Raw genomic sequence first — 19349 nt, 5'->3', positions numbered from 1 at the left:
CCTTAGTTCTTTCGGGATAAAGATTTCGGTTATAAGTCACGCTTTTTATTTTTCTGGGATAGAAAGTAGCCTATATTCTTCCCAAGGTTTCAAACTAAGCCATACCATATCTTATCTAAATCCGTTGGGTAGTTTTGAGTTTCACGTGTTCAAACAGGCAGTTTGAAGCGGCGCGTGACTTCCTTTTAAAATATATTCATTAGAACTTTTTAAGAGGAACATTCCGTCGTACATATTTATTTTATAACTGACCGTTTACGCAGCGCACACAACGGAAGTTCTGAAAAGTAAGAAATTTTCTCCGTTTTACATTTCTCATTACTACTCCGCTCCTATTGGTTATAGCGTGATGATATATAGCTTATAGCCTTCAACGAACAAACGGCTATCCAACACTAAAAGAATTTTTCAGTTCCCGAGATTAGCGCGTTCAACTTCAGCTTTATATAACTTTATAGGTAGATAGCGTGGCCAGACTATATAATTATCAGCTACCAGTACTTGTGAGTAGAACATGAGCCGATCTACAACGCCTGAATAGATCATAAAGTACAGCTAAGAATTATCTCTATTACTTAAAAAATATTGCATATAAATTGTTCAATTTGTTTGGGAGCTATGATACCATAGACACCATAAACTTTTTTCCATTGGGGTAATTTCTGTGCTGTATTCCTACCAAAAAAATATGGGAGTAATATGAAATAAAACAAAAACATTGATCTCGTAAGTTTATTATACCTTAGTTTTCTGAATAAAGCTTTGAAAATATTACCTACACACAAAGATGACAAAAACTACACAGCTGTGAATTCATTGTGCACAAATTGATCTTAGTACGAACATACAAAATCGTGTATAGAATAAAAATATTTTGGTAATTGTCTTGTGCTACCCACTTAAACATATTGAGAATTCTGTATGCCTTAGATGTTTTCGAACATCAATACTACTCTAGGACTATTTCTACATAATTTAATATTAAGAGGCGAAAAATGCTTTATCGGAATGTTTGGGTTGCCAACAAAGTAATCAATTCATCAGATCACAGAAACGCTGGGCATAAAATTAGTAAGTACGAGAGAAGGGCAACCTTGAAACAGTTATATAGAAGCAGTACTGGTCTTACACGAAGAACACGTATTACTGGCAGTTTTAGATCAGAATTCCTACCATACACAATTGACAATCGTCAATTTCATTTATAGAATGTTTGTGGGTGAGTGGGTGCTTATTCGAGACGCAAGAGTTCCACGTCGAAGATGAGGGTCGAGTTGGGTGGGATGACGCCCGGGTGCCCCTGCTGGCCGTAGGCGTAGTCGGGGGTGCAAGTCAGCTTGGCGCGCTCTCCTACTGACATCTGAAAACAATACAACCTTTATTGTACTTTTAAATGTATATAGAGATTAAGAATAAAATTCGAAAAAACTTATCTAACATCTTATGAAGATAAGTGCAGTTCAGTGGATGGTAAAGTTTTAGTATTCCAAATCTATTTAATTTTGAAATGTTTTATTATTTGAGCAGGCAATGTGTTTACAACCTGAGAAGCTTGCTTCTTTTAAAATTACATTGAGGATATAGAACAAACCTTAGCAACACCCTCGTCCCAGCCTCGGATCACCTCTCCCTTGCCAATCCTGAACTTGAAGGGCTTGCCGCGGTCGCGCGAGGAATCGAACTTCTTCCCGCTGGTGAGTGTGCCCGTGTAGTGCACTACTACGGTCTGTCCATTCTTGGGGTATGTGGACTCTGAGGATATCAAAATTTATGATTAATCATCTTCCAACTTATAATACAGGATCATTTTAAACATATTTATTAAATTAAACCATAGACTCGTCTTCTTGAATATAATAAGTTAATCTAAATGTAGATTTAAAATAAAACTAGTGTAAACATAAATATTTTTTTATACAAGGCGAAGAAAATTTTGCAGAGGACATCATATTTTTAAAATGCTCATCGTAAACCAATGCCAGTCTCACGCCTGTCTGTACTTCAAAATGGATGTCAAATGCAGCAAACACTTGTCAATATGGTAACCCCAGTTTTTTTCACATGGGCACATCATTGTGACCACACTGCATCAGATGGTAAATGCAGTGGGGTCTAATAGCTCCCATTGTGTCAACTGCCGAGAAATAAGCATCTCTGCTCAGTCGACACAATTGTACCGTTTTGTTGGAACTGGATATACACAGGCTGATCCTGGACTGCTATACACTGACATGGGCTACTATGGTGGGTTTAACACCTTGTGTATGGTGGATGTTATCCTTGCAGATATAAATTATATTGTAGCACCAGCACTAGTTAAGTTAGATGGATTAATAAAAATATGATGCCATGTGAAGTTTTTAAAATCAATGCAGCCTGCTTTTCAATTCATGGCTTACCCGCAACAATACAATTAATGAAGTCTTATGTATATAAATAAATATAATCAGTTGTTACATAATTGTTATCTTGTTTCTGAAAAAAATGTTTACAATAAGCATGTCAATAGATATGACAATCCTTTTATTGACTTAACGATGACTAAATGATGAGTCAATTGTTATAACTGATTATACAATTATACCTTTTTTTGGTCATAATCATAAGATATTTTTGTTACACTGTATGATATCGGATTGACACAATGAAGGTGTACTTATGGGTGTGGTTAAGATATAATTTTCATACTTTTCAATATAATTTAATCTTTATACAAGAATTTAAGACTTTTTTTTAATATCTATCTTAGATATTTTAGTTTATATTCGTATTTGATGAGTAATAGTAAAATTTCATTAATATTAATAAAAATAATCTATAGAAATTAATAAGTACATAACTTCGGCTGTTACAGCAGGCTGTGTGTTTTTCATTTCACATATTTCAATAGATCTCTAATATAAATAATTATAATTCTAAATAGCATATAGCATGTCTGTATTATTTGGAGCTAGCACAAGGTAACACAGAATAGAAAGGATTGCTTGTTTTAACTGACCATTGAAAGTAATCATACTAGGATTCAAACAGGCATATTGTTACAGAAACTTGTGGGTATTGTTCAAACCTGTTTTGAACATACAAGTTATATAAGTATGTCTAAATAGAACAATTACTTGGCTAACTTGTTTCCTGTAAGCTAAGATACTTAGGAAAAATATTTCTGATTGTCTATTGTCTTTAGATGACTATACCTGCATACTTAGGAAAAATGAATTTGGTTGTCTATTATCTATAGGTAACTATTTAATTGGCCTACATTGTAACAGTGCCATTTGTCGGAATAAAAAAAAGAGTGTCTATGTAAGATAATCACACCATATCTAATATTTTGCTATATTAACTATAAAAATGCTTGTTTGTTGGTCATAAGTACATATTGAGTGTGTTTTATAGGTACTTATTTATTAGGCCAATGTCAAAGATATATTTGTACGCATACTGCAAAAATCGATAATTATTTTTTGCATTACATTACAAATATGTATAGAAATAATCGATAAACATTGAAAATAATATGCAAATGGTTAGACTTATGTATTAAAGGCACTGTGTGGGTTAATTATGCGTAATTATCAGAATTATAACGATCTACAGCAACAGAAGGCATATCGTGACTTGCCGCGACGCTTGCCTTCAATATTGCAAATAATATATTATACTTACCTATAATGATAATGCATTTTCCATGACATTTGTTTTTGATTTTTTTTTCTATTTTCATGTAATGTACCAGATTAGTCTTATAAAGTGCTATGCGAGGTAGATTTTAACCTTATAGTACTTAGATTTAACAAGCCGCATATAGACACAAAAAAGTGGTTTTTATATCACTTACCATCTCCTGGGGTAATAGTGTCTACGGTCACGCCCATGATTTTAGATTTTCAGGTAAAGATTTGGTTATTTGACTATGCTTTTTTGCTAATAAAAGTCGGAAAAATCCAATACGACGCAACGCGGTCGCCTCCACAATACACAGATTAAAAACTGGAACTAGTGTTGCAAATTGAGTCGATTGTGCTCATTGTAACTCGACTCACCGAGTGAAATCGAGTTAAGGATTTTAGATGAATTTTTCAATACACAAAAGTGAAGTTATCTTTATAACACAAAAATAATTGTAAATTGTGATCAATAGTCAAATTATCAAAAATAGATTTTATATTTCTGATTCCTAGTCTCCGTTTTGTCTGAGATCTAATTTTATTGTAATTCTCGAATTAGTCCAGTTGAATGTAAAACAATACAGATTATTATGAACATTATGCTAATAATATTCAAAATTGTTAAATTTTAACAGTTACATTTTTGCATCACATTGCACTCACATATTCGCACCCATTATAGTGAGTAGACAGAATCGTTAAAAAACGCGCCGTTTTCGCCATGTATTCCGTCCCATGATGTAATGTAATGTAGAATTATAGACATCGGTGTAATACTTATCGGAAAAATACAATATTATGTACTTTGTTCGACCTCGGATTCGGATCCGAAACTTTATGGTCCTTAGCGGTATTCATACCGCACCCACAATACAACTACTCAGGCATATTTAAGATACAATTTAATTGAGAGAGTCCTCTTCTTTAAACGTAAAGACGTTTATTTTAGTGTTGTATAGGCACGTCCTATTTGTGTTAAAAATAATTGCAACAAAAGTTATTTAGGACACAAAACCAACAGACTATTGAATGCATTTTAGCGGTTAAAAACCACATTAAATGGAGCAAATATTGACCAAAGAAAGCAATTGAACACACATGCGCCTCTGGGCATGCGCATACGCGCTTCAGGGGATGTTGCGCGAGTCTATGCTGCGCAGATGCAGAGCGGCGCACTCCATTATTCTTGGCGAGGGGAGTGGACTCCTGAGACTTGGGCTGCACACTTCGAGGGAGAGCATACATGTGTATGATAAGCTAATATCGTGCCCATGTCATACATATGTAGACCTTTTTTTTTTTTGGTTTCGCGGACAAAGTGCCTTATTACTACCGCCCAGCCTTCGTGGGGGGCGACTGATCGGTTATGCTGGGGTAACCGTGCCTTACGGCCCGGCGTTGAGCAGCCCGGATTTGATGGTGACCTTCGGGCGACCGCCGGGCCGAGTCCCTAACCCTATATACAACTTAACCTATGCACGGCCTACCAGCTAAAACTCCGCGGTGGCCCTCTTCGGCGCATTTGGGACGGCTGCGGGCTTCCTCTGACGTTGAAGTGTCTAAGTCTACGACCGCAGCCGCCCCTAATACATATGTAGACCTAACAGAGATAGCTAACGTAATGCTTCCTCTGATGTGTCTTTGACGTTTTTAGGGGAATATCATATTTTTATTATCATTTATTCATATCATTATTTTTTAAGTGGTGTTGCATCTGGAACAGAACAGTCAGATTGTTCGTTGCAAATTGATACAATTATGCCGGTGTTATCAAATATATAAGTAAGTAGGTACTTACATAGGCCGGTCTCCATAGAAAACAGGAATACTTTTCACCGTGTGTATTCTATCCCATGATGCGATAGGCAGTGAGCGTTTTGCCGTATAAGGCAGTAACTCAAAACGTATTGATATTGATCAGTAAATCCTATTATCATTTTGAATTATACTTAATCACTTTTACCAGAATATATTAATTAATTGTTCATGATAATATTTATGCCTCGTCTAATGATTTATCGTTTTTATTGTCATTATATTTAATATGATAAGTGGTAAAGGTTGTTCTTTTTTGGTTGAGATATTTTTAAGTTAATAAATAATTTTTTGAGGGAACTGACTAAGGTCGAAAACCATAATGCCAAGTCATAGGCCATGATTTATCTAGAAATTGACCCTTGTTGCTGGTGCAACTATGAAGTGAATTATTATCACCCATTAGGTCCTAATAGGAAAGTCCGATGTCCCCTAATGGAACAAAGGGCTTCGCTCCAAGTCTTCACAATAGGGTAGTTGACGATTTTGGTAATTTATTTATTTATTTAAGGACCTCCAACAAAGGATACACGGCGTATAAAAAATATAATATCGTAATATTGGTACAATTAACAATGTAATAAACCCTATATAGCTAAAACTACATGGTCGTTATTGGATAACGGTAAATCATAAGATGCATATACTTATTCATAAGTAGCGATGTAAGCAATGGCGTCGCCAAGGGTCAGCTGCCCTCCCTACCTAGAGTTTCTAAAAACGTTGTCAAATGTAAAGCAACCAAAATCCTTGACTTGCTTGATCGATCATTCTCGTCCGTCGAAACTCGAATGAATTCACCAATTTCATTCCTAATTATCCGTACGCTCTATTACGTTCTGCTCTATGTTATTGGTAAAGCGGGAGAGGGGAAGGGGGAGGAACATGTGCTCTCAATGATTTCTCAAGTTTACGCGAATGTTAGATATTTAAATTAAACTATTTTACGAATTTTATCGCGGTTTTAATATTTTACTTTACTGGGCCATCGACTGGCGACGCTCTTGGATATGAGGAAAACTAAAGCGTCGTTAAAAACCCAAGACCAAGCCAAGATGCGAAAGACTGCAGATTTTTACCTATAAATCTGTTTACTTAAAAATATGTAAGTATATAGATAGATTTTTAAAATGTTTTAACTAATTCAAAGTTAGATAGAGTAGCAAGGCCTTATTTTTTTAATTATTTTTCATTGTAGAGAATTTTGATAATATGATCTAGGAAGAATGAATAAACAAATAAAATATACAAATAAAAACAACGAGTATCAGACGAAAACATATTGTATATAATTACAAGCTTTTGACCGCGGCTTCGCCCGCGTGATAGTGTTTTCCGGAATAAAGTTTTCCGTTATAAAAGTTACGCTATATATTTTCCCGGGATAGAAAGTAGCCTATGTCATTTCCAGGGCTTAAACTATCTCCATACCAAATTTTATCGAAATCCGTTGGGTAGTTTTTGAGTTTATCGGGTTCTGTCAGTAAGACAGATGTGGCTGGGATCTTTGTTTTAAATTATATATATATTTTTGGATTTTTTAAGAGGTACAATTCCGTCATACATTCATGTTGCATAATTTAACCGTTTACGCAGCGTGTGCAACGGAAGCTCATAAAAGTAATAAATTTCCCGGTTTTTGCAGCATTTTTTATTTTTGTCCCAACTATTGCTATCCAACACAATTATTTTTTTTTATATCGAACCGTTAATTTCTGAAATTGGAGCGTTCAAACAAAAAAACTCTTCAGATTTATATAGTAGTATAGATAACAAGATTACACAAGCTAACGTGAATCAGTAAAATTTTAAAATATGTGATTACGATACGTGAGTCTCACGCCCTGCCAGTTACGTACATGTTTAGCTTACCGGCTCAACCCTTCTGGGACTCGTAATGGCGTAATCTAACCTTACCGCGGTAACAATGGGTATTAATCATGATTCCAAATTCAAACTGTATTTGACAGACGGAAAAACGGAATTTTATTTTTTAAATGAGTACGTTACGATTTTTTATACAATTTCCTGCTTTGGGTCTTACTCACTATGACAGTGGAAGCTCTTAACGCGGCGTTTTACGTTATCTTTGTGAAGTGTAGAATGATATACTGTATGCCAATTTCTATTCGTCTTAAACGCGAAGCGGTGCATTACGTCTTTGTTACGCATTGTCAAAATACCGTGTGAGAAAGAGAATGAGACTTGTTGAATGCGTATGATGTGAACGTGTTGCGGTGACTCCACAAGCCTCATTGGTGGGATAAGGACAGGTGGATTTATAAACGTAAACGGACTAAGATGCTATGCAAGGCCTTTATTATACGGGGACGGCACAGAGACCCCCTGCACCTGATGGTAAGTGGTGTGGGGTCCAGATAGTGCCTGATGAGAGATGATTATCCCCTGATAGTTAACGCAATTATGCCGGCCTGTTGGAAATAGAATATACACAGTCTGGTCCCGGAACATGACATATTACGTGGGATATTATAGAGGATTTACACCTTATATACCTTTTACCTCTTGCAGTGTAAAGTTTTTAGAATTTGTTTAGGTATACATGTTGACGAGGTAGCCGTACTCGTGCAAAAGACCGTCCCTGGAATAAACATGCTGCCCTTGTTCACTCTGGATAAACCCATGTGCACATAGAAAAATTAAGTTGCCTGGAAATGGGTAGCTAACTCATATGGAATGGTTAAACTATTTTGTAAACCGTGAGTGCTACTTCCATCTCAGTCTACCCTTTTCCTACACAGACTGGGTCATTTTGACATCGCGTTACTAAATAAAACCACATACTTATCTACTTGGAAATAACTCTTTGCAATAATTTAATTGAGCCATAGATGTACAAAAAGGGTAAGTTTCGAACAAAATAAATATTAACAAAAAGTAATTTTTTTTTGCCCCAACGCCACTACTACTACCCTAAGAGAATTCATCGCAGTGTCATCATACTTTCAGTCAGAAATACACCCACACACACGCCATGCTCGCATAAAACTACAAAATGATCAAGAAACAGAAAAACTAAAAACCAGGATTTTTTGTGAAAACATTCGTCAAAAGGCGAAGAAAGACGAATATGTGGCTTCATTTAGCAACGCAAATGTCAAAAATGATCTCCTGTATAATATAACTATTTTTTCAACACGCCATATTTATATGCAAAACAAAAAAAAATTAATTAAAACTAATAAAAGATATACTTCTTAGATTATCATCCCGCCTGAATCATCGATAACATAAGCATAGCATAACGGAAACGGTCCCACTATATATTGTTTCAGGTATGGAAGTGTTTAGTATAATTCTGTGCTTGCTACTGTACAGACGTAACCAATTGCAAGAAAGGTGAGTTCACAAGTGTTTATTACTAATTTTTTTTAAATGAAATGAAATGAATTATTTGAATCCGTAAAATGTTATACATTATTTAGATTCCGTGAATATTAACTCTACCACAAGTTCAGAAAGCAGTTCTCACCAGAGAAGAACAGGCAAGAAACTCTGGTGTTGCTCTATAGACTAGTGCTATAATTGCTTTATAGACTAGTGAATATATAAACCATCTAATTTGCGATTTTAACCCATAAGTGAATATCACTATAGAATTCTTTTATTGGGTCAGAACAATGTTGCTAGGTGTGTTTATTTATGACTACCAACAATTTCAGATGAAATCACTGATCTTGTTGGTGCTCGCGGTTCTTGGAGCTAATGCTGCCTCGGTGAAGACGTCCGCTGCGAGGTCTAGCTTCAACGCTGGATTCATCGCTGTCGGAGACAGTCTTTTGCAGAGGTATAGTTAATTCAATTACAATAGACTAGGTAATGCTCGCGGTCTCGTTTGTGTGAAAAACATTTCTCACTACTAAAGAACCTAAAACTTTATAGATATTTGCTATTGGATATTTGTAGCCTAGATACGCCAAAACTTAAAACAGTGGTCCGAGTAAAATGTTCGAAATACACGTTAGCCAGACTGCCATAATTGAGTCGACTGGCGAGGGATAATCTGTTGTCAATCGATATTCTTGTATCATTTTTCTCTAAGGCGAAAAAATCTTTTTTAGTAATATAGTTTTCTGAAAAACATTTTGTGATAGATTAAAGACCTCACTTACAATTCACTCAACATGTTTAGCGCTAAACGACCGACGATACCTCATGCTGTCATCATCCAGTAAGAGTAGACAAAGAAAGCATTATGATTAGAATAATTAAGCATTAATCATATTTACTGAGCCGTTGTGCTAGCCAGTCTTATTGCTTGTGGCTTCGTCTACTGAGCACCTTCCTTCTCCTTCTCCTTCTTCTCCTTCTCCTTCTCCTTCTCCTTCTCCTTCTCCTTCTCCTTCTCCTTCTCCTTTCTCCTTCTCCTTCTCCTTTCTCTCCTTTCTCCTTTCTCCTTTCTCCTTTCTCCTTTCTCCTTTCTCCTTTCTCCTTTCTCCTTTCTCCTTCTCCTTTCTCCTTTCTCCTTTCTCCTTTCTCCTTTCTTCCTTTCTCCTTTCTCCTTTTCCTTTCCTTTCCTCCTTCCTCCTTCTCCTTCTCCTTCTCCTTCTCCTTCTCCTTCTCCTTCTCCTTCTCCTTCCCCTTCTCCTCCTCCCTTTCCTTTCCATTCCTTTCCTTTCCTTTCCTTTCCTCATTAAAGGAGGTTACCGCGGTAGGTTATACGGTAGGATAGAAACAATTCTAACAAAATTCGAAAAAACAACTTGATTTTCTTATCAACTTTCGAACAACTGATTCGATTTAAATTGGCAGTGCCACACGGCTTCTCGTGCCATTATAATTGTTCTTAGCTTAAACTTTTTATTGTAACCATCGCTTTTTACATTTCTGCTCTTTTCTTGCCTAATTTCCACTTTATTTCCAGATCTATCGTATACCGGGGCGGTAGGGCCAATGAGGTCCAAACCGAAACTGTCTCCTTTAACGGCAACAGTACCACAAGGATCACCGCAGTGCAGGCGCACGAACAAGGAGAATTCTCCCAGAGGCCGACCGCTTGGATGATCTCCGGAGGCATTGGCCTGAACAATGTCACTGTTAAATTCAAATCCGCTGTTGGAAGAGGATACTACTACCACCTTATGGTTTGGGGACGTCCATAAATACACGATTTTTATAAACGACGTTGGTAAAATTAATATGACGATTTACTTAAATGACGCGAGGCAACGGATTGGCAATCTCTGTCAATTTGTTTAGAAATAAATTGCTTTGAATAAGTTACTAGTTTTATTAACAACTTATTGAATATAGGGATATTATGGATATATGTAAGGAGGAGGGCCTCCTTCGACGTCAACAGGTAAAGACCAATTAAAACGACTTTTACTTTCTAAGAGCACGTATGTTGCAATACTATTATGTTTTTAAACATATTATAGAGACTTTCCCGCTCTCACATCCACCACCACAACTCCTGTGAGCCAGGATCAGCAGTGGCATGCATTTTATGACGACAAAGCAGTTGTAAGCTCAGTGATTCATCAGATAGTTTAAGAGAAAACTAATTTGTCGTATCCGCACACAGAAACTAATCAAAAATAACTTAAACAAGGCTTAGTACATAATTGTCCATATGATTTTTTGTTTTTGCATACTTTTGTGGTCAAATTCAGTGAGCCAGTATTAGTAGCAGGTAATAAAACAACACGTACAAATATAAACATTTTATAACAAATATCGTATTTCAATCTTAACATTAACACAGTGCCAGGCGTTGGAAACATCGAACTTAGACATCGAACAACTATACATCGCTGAAGAAACAACATAGACAACGTAGTCATAGACAATTCTAATGTTTATTGCAAAAGAATGTACAGGAAGGGACCAATGTTTCACACCTTTAGAATTACTATGACGCACCTTCGCAAGTGCAAAAAACCGTTAAAGTTGATTTATAATCCACAAAAATTTAAAATGGACAAACTCCATGGATTCAAATCGAATGCATCACCGACGTTTCGTATGTAATTCTAAAGGTGTTAGGCATTATAGGTTAAGTACCTACCTACAAATTTTATTTGTTGTAAGTAAAGAATATGAAATTTAAATTTTGCCTTTACTTGATTAACATCTCTTGACTTAATAAATATTTAAGCAATATCGACTATTTACTATGTTGTTTCTTTTACAATGATTTTCAGGTTTAGTTGGAGTTAGCGCATGATCAGATAAACTGCGTAACCCGAATATAATAAAATTGATAGTGAATACTGCAAAGTCGGTAATACTGATTCTGCAAAGTTTCTTGGAACTAATTTGTCCCACGATGTGATAGGGCATGAGTTTATCATCATATCGGGCATAAGTTCCAAAACAGGGCAACTCAGGGCAAAAATCAGCATTTCTATTGCAAGCTTTGAAATACACACGAATTCACCTGTAGTTCTAAAGAGGCAATTAAATGGTTTTATATTTTGGGTACATTAGTATTCGAAGAATCAAAAAATTACCATCCTATTTAACTGTGCAAGTTGCTGCTTGTTAAAAAAGTTAATTTTGTGAATTTATTTTTTTGCAATTAAATGACGAGATGAGTATACCGCTCAACTGACATAAGCATAGATAGTAGACTAAAATCGACGAAAGCGGAAGAGGGATGGCATTAGGCAGCGAAGTACATTTTTAACCGACTTCAAAAAAAGGAGAAAATTTTCAATTCGACTGTATTTTTAAGTCGCACTGGTTGTATGTAATAAATTAGGCATAACTTTCTTAAAACATCGCCAGCTCCAACTATACCCAAAATTAAATAATACATCAATATCTAAACATCCATTTTATATATTTTTTTATTAATTTATAACATTTATATAACATGATTTAATTGGAGTTTTGTCGGTACTTAAGTACCTAGTTCACTGATATTTGATTGTTCAGTTTAGTTTCTGCATTTGGGTATCGATATTCCATTTATAGAACATAGATAATATCGTGAAAAAAAAAACTTTTTGAATGGACAGATCAAAACCATAGATAATATAAATCATATACATTTCTATACCATCTTTCAAACGAGTAAGTAAGATCAAACTTATCACAAATTTGTACATTGGTTTATTTAAAACAACAGAGAATACTTTACTAGTACCTTACTAGTTAAAATCGACTTTAATGAAACGAAATTTCAATACTGACGAAATAACGTTAACAAAACAAACGTTTAGAAATTGTAAAAAGTAAAATACAAACAACTTTAATTTTATTAAAAGTTGACCGAATCCCAAACACAGATCTTGTGAATATTGTTAAAATACATTAGGTACTTCCATTAAAGCTAACTATTTCATCACAACACAGATTTTTATGCTATCCATAGACAAACGAATAAACACGAAAAGGCCGCTACACACCGAAGGATTACGTTCACATTTAAATTAACATCGAGATATACCTTACGATCTAAACGAAATAATAAAAATATCGATTCGAAAATAAATTAGTTTGTTGTTAGGGTGATCGTCCACTCTGCTACGTTTTTTGCTGCATTCTATTTCAGGTGGAAAATATTCTTTTTTTTAATCATCTATTGACTATTTTGGTAGCTTACTATACTTATATTAAAATAGTATTTTATCCGATATTTTAACATGATAAGTGCTTGATAATGTCATCAAAACAAAATGTCACCAATTTAAAATAATTTGATACTTAAGAAATGTATTCCGATTTATAATATCTTTTAATTTCCTCTGCAGACGATCACATAAGACACCTACGAACAATTTTGAAGCGAAGACATTTATTAGAAAGATCTAAAGCACATCGATTTACTAATGCATTTCAGGTTTCTAAGTACGAATGACGCGAAGCATCACAACCTATGTACATTGTTTAGATGATTTCGTTTCTGAAGACCGGACATCTTGGTCAAATGATCATTATGGGAAGGCGTCATGTCATGTTGAATACCTAAGGGAGACCCACATTATAGTGTTATCTTATTTTCAATTTTGAACTTAAGCAGTACGACATAAAGATTTTTTTAATATAATATTACGAAAAATATTCAATAACGTCCGGTCTTTAGCTATTAGGCCTGATACTCGATATACTTTTTGTACATTAGTAATATTTTTTGCATAAAAATAGAAAAAGGAAGGAATGAAAGAAGACGACACTGTATTTTATTGATAAAGATTAAAAAGGTTTTTATATGAAACAAGCTGGAAAAAATATAAAAAAGAAATAGAAAAAAAAATTGTTAATGCCAGGAGTTTTTTATAATTTACGGTGTTCCAATTTTAAACTTCTATTAAAATATTATGTTTTTATTTCTTGGGAAAATCATTTCGGAATGATATGTAGGATTTGTTTAATATTCAAAATCTACTGTATTTTTCATTTAAAGGACATTATGAAAATAGTCTAAGGTGCGTCAAAAGTTTATTTTTAAGAATATTTTGGAGAATTTTATAGAAATATTAAGCACAGTGAATTAGGAATATTATGTCAGTCAATTGAGCCATGAGTGTAGACAAGATTTATTCGTGACTTAATCATAAAAAAATGGAAATGTATTTTTGCTAATATTTCATCACACGCATAATCTCCGGAATCTAAATTGTTGCTATTACATAGCTAGTTTTAAATATTTGGCAATCACTTTGGCTTGACATGAATTTGATTTTCTAAGCATAAAAAAAATTAATACCCGTCAGATTATTTTACAATGTGCTTAACACAGCCATCAATGACGAAATCAAATAGGTTTCAGTAAAAACTTAAAGCACCTAACCGAGGTTTGAGATAAAGGGTCATGATTCGAATAAGCTTATTCTAGATGTCATTTAGAATCACGACAGTTTATCTCAACTTTATTACGACGTAGTTACAGTGATAGAGTTTTCAAATACATTGTTATACTCATTAGGATCTCTCCACTTGTACACTGAAAGTTGCGAGGATTGTGGTTGCATGCACTTCAACGCTTGAAAGCCAATAATATTTAAGCGACAATCTGTATTTTTTTGAGTAGAGTGCTTTAAAGTTATGATTTTAATATGAAAATTCGTAACAATTCAACATTTTATTTTATAAAGATATAGTCTAATGTTGTTAAAATTGTTCTAGAATTACAAAACCTAGATCAAACGATGTAGAAAAAAATGGCAATTCAAATTATTTATATAATTCATTTTAGGTATGTTTGTCGCTTAGATATGATTGCCTTTCAAGCGTCGACTTGCATATCTCGCTACCTTCGATATTTGGGAGAGAGAGTTAAATGGCAGAGTTTTAGTTGGCAGAACGGTTTATACCGGCAAGTCCGGCAGAAATCCGTAACTTCTGGATTATCTAGTGTAAAAAAAAGAAAAACCGTACCTACACATAAAGTAAACTCTATCAAGGCTGATTTCTATAAATTTCAATCGCTATCTATACAATTACAAATGAGCAAGAATAAATCAATCAAAGCAATAATTTTGCGCAAGCGCAATTTGAAGGCGCTCGAAGTCTTAAACAAATTGTTTTTCTGATTGACAATATTATGATTTTACAGACCGCCTAGCCTAAGTTTACAAAGATATTTGAATTAACTTATATTTTGGTGTTTATTTTAATTTGGGAAAACTTCATCACTGTAACACTACGTCGGATTTTAAGCAGTCAACTCGAACGAAGAGGCAACTGAGATATTTTATTATGCGGATAATTTTACTTCAATACTTAATGGAAACATGATTGAAGGTTTTAAAGGGAGTTGGTCTACATAGTTTGAGTATAATTTACTTCTCATGAGTACAGTGTAAATTCAAATGCATATAGCCAGTGGCGTCAGTATATCTTCAAAGTCTCGTGACATGTTATTGAATAAGGCCCTTCCTTACATGAAAAATCTGTACTTTTTTTAGGCCAAAAAGTTGTAAATTTAACATTTCGGGATCCCTTAAAGCCGGGGCTTGTAGAATTTTGTCCCTCACGCCGCTCTATTAATACACCACTGTCTCTAGCATTGTTAAAACTGCTTAACTTTGTGAAATCTTAAAAAAATGCTTAAGTTTTGCGCCAGAGAGCGACAATACTTATCTTTGTATAGTTTGCTCTAATCCGTGTACAGGCGCGAATCCGTCTTTTTGCAATACCAGGTGTTCTAAACGAAGGACTGCTTTGATAGCCGTATAGGTATGACAGTCAAAAAATACCTTAATTACCTTTAAGACTATGAAAGATGTCCATTGATTAGAATGTCCATAATTGCAAAACGAGAGTATATCACCTTAGAAGAAATAGAACTCTATGTCTATCTATTTAAGGTCTCCAAGAAAAATATCCAATTCTATACCTCAGTTGCCTCTTAACCGCTTCAGATCTCGTCTATACAAATTCGTTCGGACGTCGGGACGGAGTGGCGATATCTCTTATGCTGGCTTATGGTGTTGTTGGTTCTTCTTCCTGGTTGTGCTTCGCTAGGGCCAATAATATCATGGTGAGTTGCTTCCTACTTATCTTTCCTTCGCTGCTGTACTCCACTCCTTGGAGTATCGTCTCCTCAAACTCCAGCAGATCTTGGGCGTCGTAGTCCTGGAATTAGAATGGGGATTTTAAGTATAATGTATTTTATTTAGGGAGCATGTAAACAACCACGCAATTGCATATATATTGCATTTTTAATAAGCTTATGTTTATATACAGGGTCATTTTGACATCGCGTTACTAAATGAAACCACATAATTATCTACTTGAAAATAATACTTTACAATTAAAGTTATTTGAGCCGAAGATGTAAAGTAGAATAGTGTAAGTTTCGAACAAAATAAATATTAATAAAAAGTAATTTTAATTTTGCGCGCTTTAATGCCATTACTACTACTCTAAGATAATTCGTCGCAGCGGCAGCATCATATTTTTAGTGAGAAATACACTCACGCACACGCCATATTCGCATTAAACTACAAAATGATAAAAAAATCAGGAAACTAAAAACAGGATTTTTGGTATAAATATTCGTTATTACTGGATGATTTTTGGCAAAACGTCAACAAAGGTGAAGACGAGTGTGGTTTCATTTAGTAACGCAATGTTAAAATGACCCTGTATATTTATTTTTTACCAATAATGTTGATGTGAAACGGATTTAGTTGAATGAATGGAAATGTATTGTTAATTCTAATTTGGTATACCTACTGCGAGACGAGCTTGGAGCCTAGTACAGTAACCGGCGTGAACTGATGTAATAATTAATTTGTTGGAAAAATAACAAATTGATAACGAAGTTAAAGTATTTTTATTATAATGAGAAGTACTAAGGATGCTATTGTTTTCTTTATTACTAAAGTTGAACGGTAAAAAACATTTCTGAGTCACTTTCGCATTTCCTAATATAATCATTATGTATACATTGTCGTTGATAAGAGAATGATGATACTGATAGTTGCTGTCGTCACAATGGCTTCTTCAAATTCGTAAGCTTTCCAATATTTTTATATACTTATCCCGAAAAACAAATAAACTATTATATTTAACTAAATATTTTCTTTGTATATGTCTCGCCGGCATATTGTATTTCGAGCGCGGTATGACTTTCGCTCTGAGGGTCTTGGGTTCGAATCTCGGATCAGTGATATTGGATTTTTCTTCTTTAAGCTTGGGGAAAAGCAGGTGCTGAAGTTATACATCTGCCTAGCCCTTCGGGGATAAAGCCGTCATATAAGTTTTTCTTTTTGTAATATTGTCATATTTTTTTTTACATTACATAATAAATCAGTACAACAACGATAATATTTTTCCATATTCCTACCTTTTTGACGAGTTCCAGAAGATCTTTAAGGAATCCACGAAGTTCTTCGTTTTCGATGGACCCGTTGTTATCCTAGAATTATATCAACATAACGTTATCGGTAATAAATATTTTCACATTTTCTTTGATAAATAGTGTTTCCACTTCCTTCGACCGTTGGACTTATTTAGAATAAGTAAGTAACTAGAAAAAGTGATTAATCTTACTTCTTTTTCACAAATGTTCAAATTGTGATGATGTTTATATGATTCTTAGAAATTAATAAAAACAACTAAACTAATTAGGATGGAATTTGGTCTACAGAGAAACCATGCCTTGATTTAAATATACTTTATAACCCATGAAAGGACACAACGGAATTTTAATCATCCACACAAGCGCAGTTGCAGTTAACACCTAATTATTAAATATATCGCTTACCCTGTCGTAAAGCGAAAATACCCTTTCGATATCATCCTTCGTCAGTTTGGTGGCGCCCTGTGAGAATAAACAACGGACGTTATAAAAACAATTGAAATTGTTTAATATAAATAATGATGTATTTTCATACATAGGTCGGTAACCAGGTTTATGTTCTATGTTGTTCTATGTCGAGTACCTCCGTTTTTCGCACTTAGCCCGTAGTAGGTCGGGCCGTTGTGCGCGAGACGAATATGGTTTATCTGATAACTCATACATAGTCCTAGAATATTAATTATGCCGGCATAAAAGAGTAGGGATAAACGCGAAGATGTTTTTGTAGTCATGTATGCTGGATTTGGAATAGTTGGAATTAGTAAGTAGGGGATGTTTGGGGATTCAAATTGCTCGTTGACTATATGACATGTAAAAGGAAGCTGCCACTTTATGTTGGTTTTCTGCAAGTCAGAGGTATTACCTCTGTTCGACTTATTTATGTTATAGGCCAGTTATTCTCTGTCTACGGCTCGGGAAGTTTATAAAAGTGGCGCACATGACCCACAGTGGATCACTAAATAAATTACCAAATGTACTTCAATAGTATGTTAACCCTATAAGAATATCATCTTTAGTTAATAATAAATTGTTTTTATAAAATAAATTACATTTTAAATTTTAATTACAGTTTAGACATTTATGTAGGTCAATGAATTAAGTGTAACGTAGTGTTACAACCTCTTTGGAATTAAGGTTGTGGCCTGTGGCGTTATAACTAAGACGTTTTTGTGGCCCGTATAAATAAGGTTAAGTACAGCCACTATAAAGTATATATAGATATCAGTGGTAAAGGGTCCATATAACTCGTTTCCTGTCAGTTTCCTCTTATGTAGACTCTAATTATCATTAGAACGATTTGCAGACTGCATTTAAATGCATATTAGTACCAATTCGATGTGTTGGGTTTTTCTTTCGGAAGATTTCACTTTTCACCACGGATAGAAATAGTTAACTTCTGAACATTAAAAAGTCATCGTCTATTGTAAATACCTATCTAATCTACATTACTAATTTACTTAAACTCACTTCTGTTTTATTGAAGTTTGTCAAAATTTTACTACGTACTACATTATTAATTTATCATCAAAGGTCGTCATTTATAATAGTATATCTATTTTACATTATTTATGTTTCAATTATAAACTACGAGGCATATTGTGCCTAAATTGAGTGTTTATTTATATTAAAATTTGTTTAATAATGATACAGAATTATCACTACTTATTTTGAAATATTGCGATAATAGAAAATGTTAAGATCGTTATCGAATTAATATTTTATGGGTTTTACAAATTTCGGTAAGGTAAAACGGTGTAAATAGTGATGTACTTATAAATAGGGATAACAATTATCTTACAAGTATTTTTACAGGTGGATCCGCCAAATTGATAGTAAAATCCCGATTATTTTTAAGAAATTTATTTTTATCAATCGATAACAGTAATGTTTGTACGTGTGATTAGATTATTTGAACATAATCGTTACCATCCCTTTTCATATTTACATTCCTATTTACCTTATTTACTTATATGAAATAATGTAGATCAGTAGCGTAGCTTGCTCCAGAGGGGCCCTATATGTAAATTTGTTGGGGGCTCTTCATGGCAATGCGAACTTTTGGGCGCCTTAGTTTAATCTACGTATGG

At 34.3% G+C, this 19349-nt stretch overlaps 3 protein-coding genes across 3 annotated transcripts in view; 1 reads left to right on the top strand and 2 right to left on the bottom strand.

Moving 5' to 3' along the window:
* Window positions 1-718: 718 nt before the first annotated feature.
* Window positions 719-4030, bottom strand: LOC115448416 (peptidyl-prolyl cis-trans isomerase Fkbp12). The gene is made up of 3 exons (XM_030175845.2): window positions 3839-4030; window positions 1592-1752; window positions 719-1360 (listed from the first exon to the last, which is right to left on the bottom strand). Exons 1-3 carry the CDS (start codon window positions 3873-3875, stop codon window positions 1232-1234), a joined length of 327 nt encoding a protein of 108 aa, XP_030031705.1. The 5' UTR covers window positions 3876-4030; the 3' UTR covers window positions 719-1231.
* Window positions 4031-8335: 4305 nt separating this feature from the next.
* Window positions 8336-10723, top strand: LOC119190323. Its single transcript, XM_037442037.1, has 4 exons — window positions 8336-8348; window positions 8780-8843; window positions 9121-9291; window positions 10369-10723. Exons 1-4 carry the CDS (start codon window positions 8336-8338, stop codon window positions 10604-10606), a joined length of 486 nt encoding a protein of 161 aa, XP_037297934.1. The 3' UTR covers window positions 10607-10723.
* Window positions 10724-11557: 834 nt separating this feature from the next.
* LOC115448417 (calbindin-32) overlaps window positions 11558-19349 on the bottom strand; it is a gene marked incomplete in the record, with an annotated part of 83419 nt that continues 75627 nt past the window's right edge. The window contains 3 exon segments of the mRNA XM_037441148.1: window positions 11558-16031; window positions 17248-17319; window positions 17668-17724. Coding sequence (XP_037297045.1) covers window positions 15879-16031; window positions 17248-17319; window positions 17668-17724 — 282 coding nt within the window.

Source organism: Manduca sexta, chromosome 4, assembly GCF_014839805.1.
Source record: "Manduca sexta isolate Smith_Timp_Sample1 chromosome 4, JHU_Msex_v1.0, whole genome shotgun sequence".
NCBI classification, from domain to species: Eukaryota; Metazoa; Arthropoda; class Insecta; order Lepidoptera; family Sphingidae; genus Manduca; species Manduca sexta.
This window is presented reverse-complemented; position numbering and strand designations above follow the sequence as displayed.

Coding starts and splice junctions, on each gene's coding strand:
- LOC115448416 (XM_030175845.2), bottom strand. CDS start 3,875: ATGGGCGTGACCGTAGACACTATTACCCCAGGAGATG. Junction 1,753..3,838: donor CACTATTACCCCAGGAGATG/GTAAGTGATATA, acceptor TGATATCCTCAG/AGTCCACATACCCCAAGAAT. Junction 1,361..1,591: donor GGGACGAGGGTGTTGCTAAG/GTTTGTTCTATA, acceptor TATTGTTTTCAG/ATGTCAGTAGGAGAGCGCGC.
- LOC119190323 (XM_037442037.1), top strand. Junction 8,844..9,120: donor CGTAACCAATTGCAAGAAAG/GTGAGTTCACAA, acceptor TTATTGGGTCAG/AACAATGTTGCTAGGTGTGT. Junction 9,292..10,368: donor GGAGACAGTCTTTTGCAGAG/GTATAGTTAATT, acceptor CTTTATTTCCAG/ATCTATCGTATACCGGGGCG.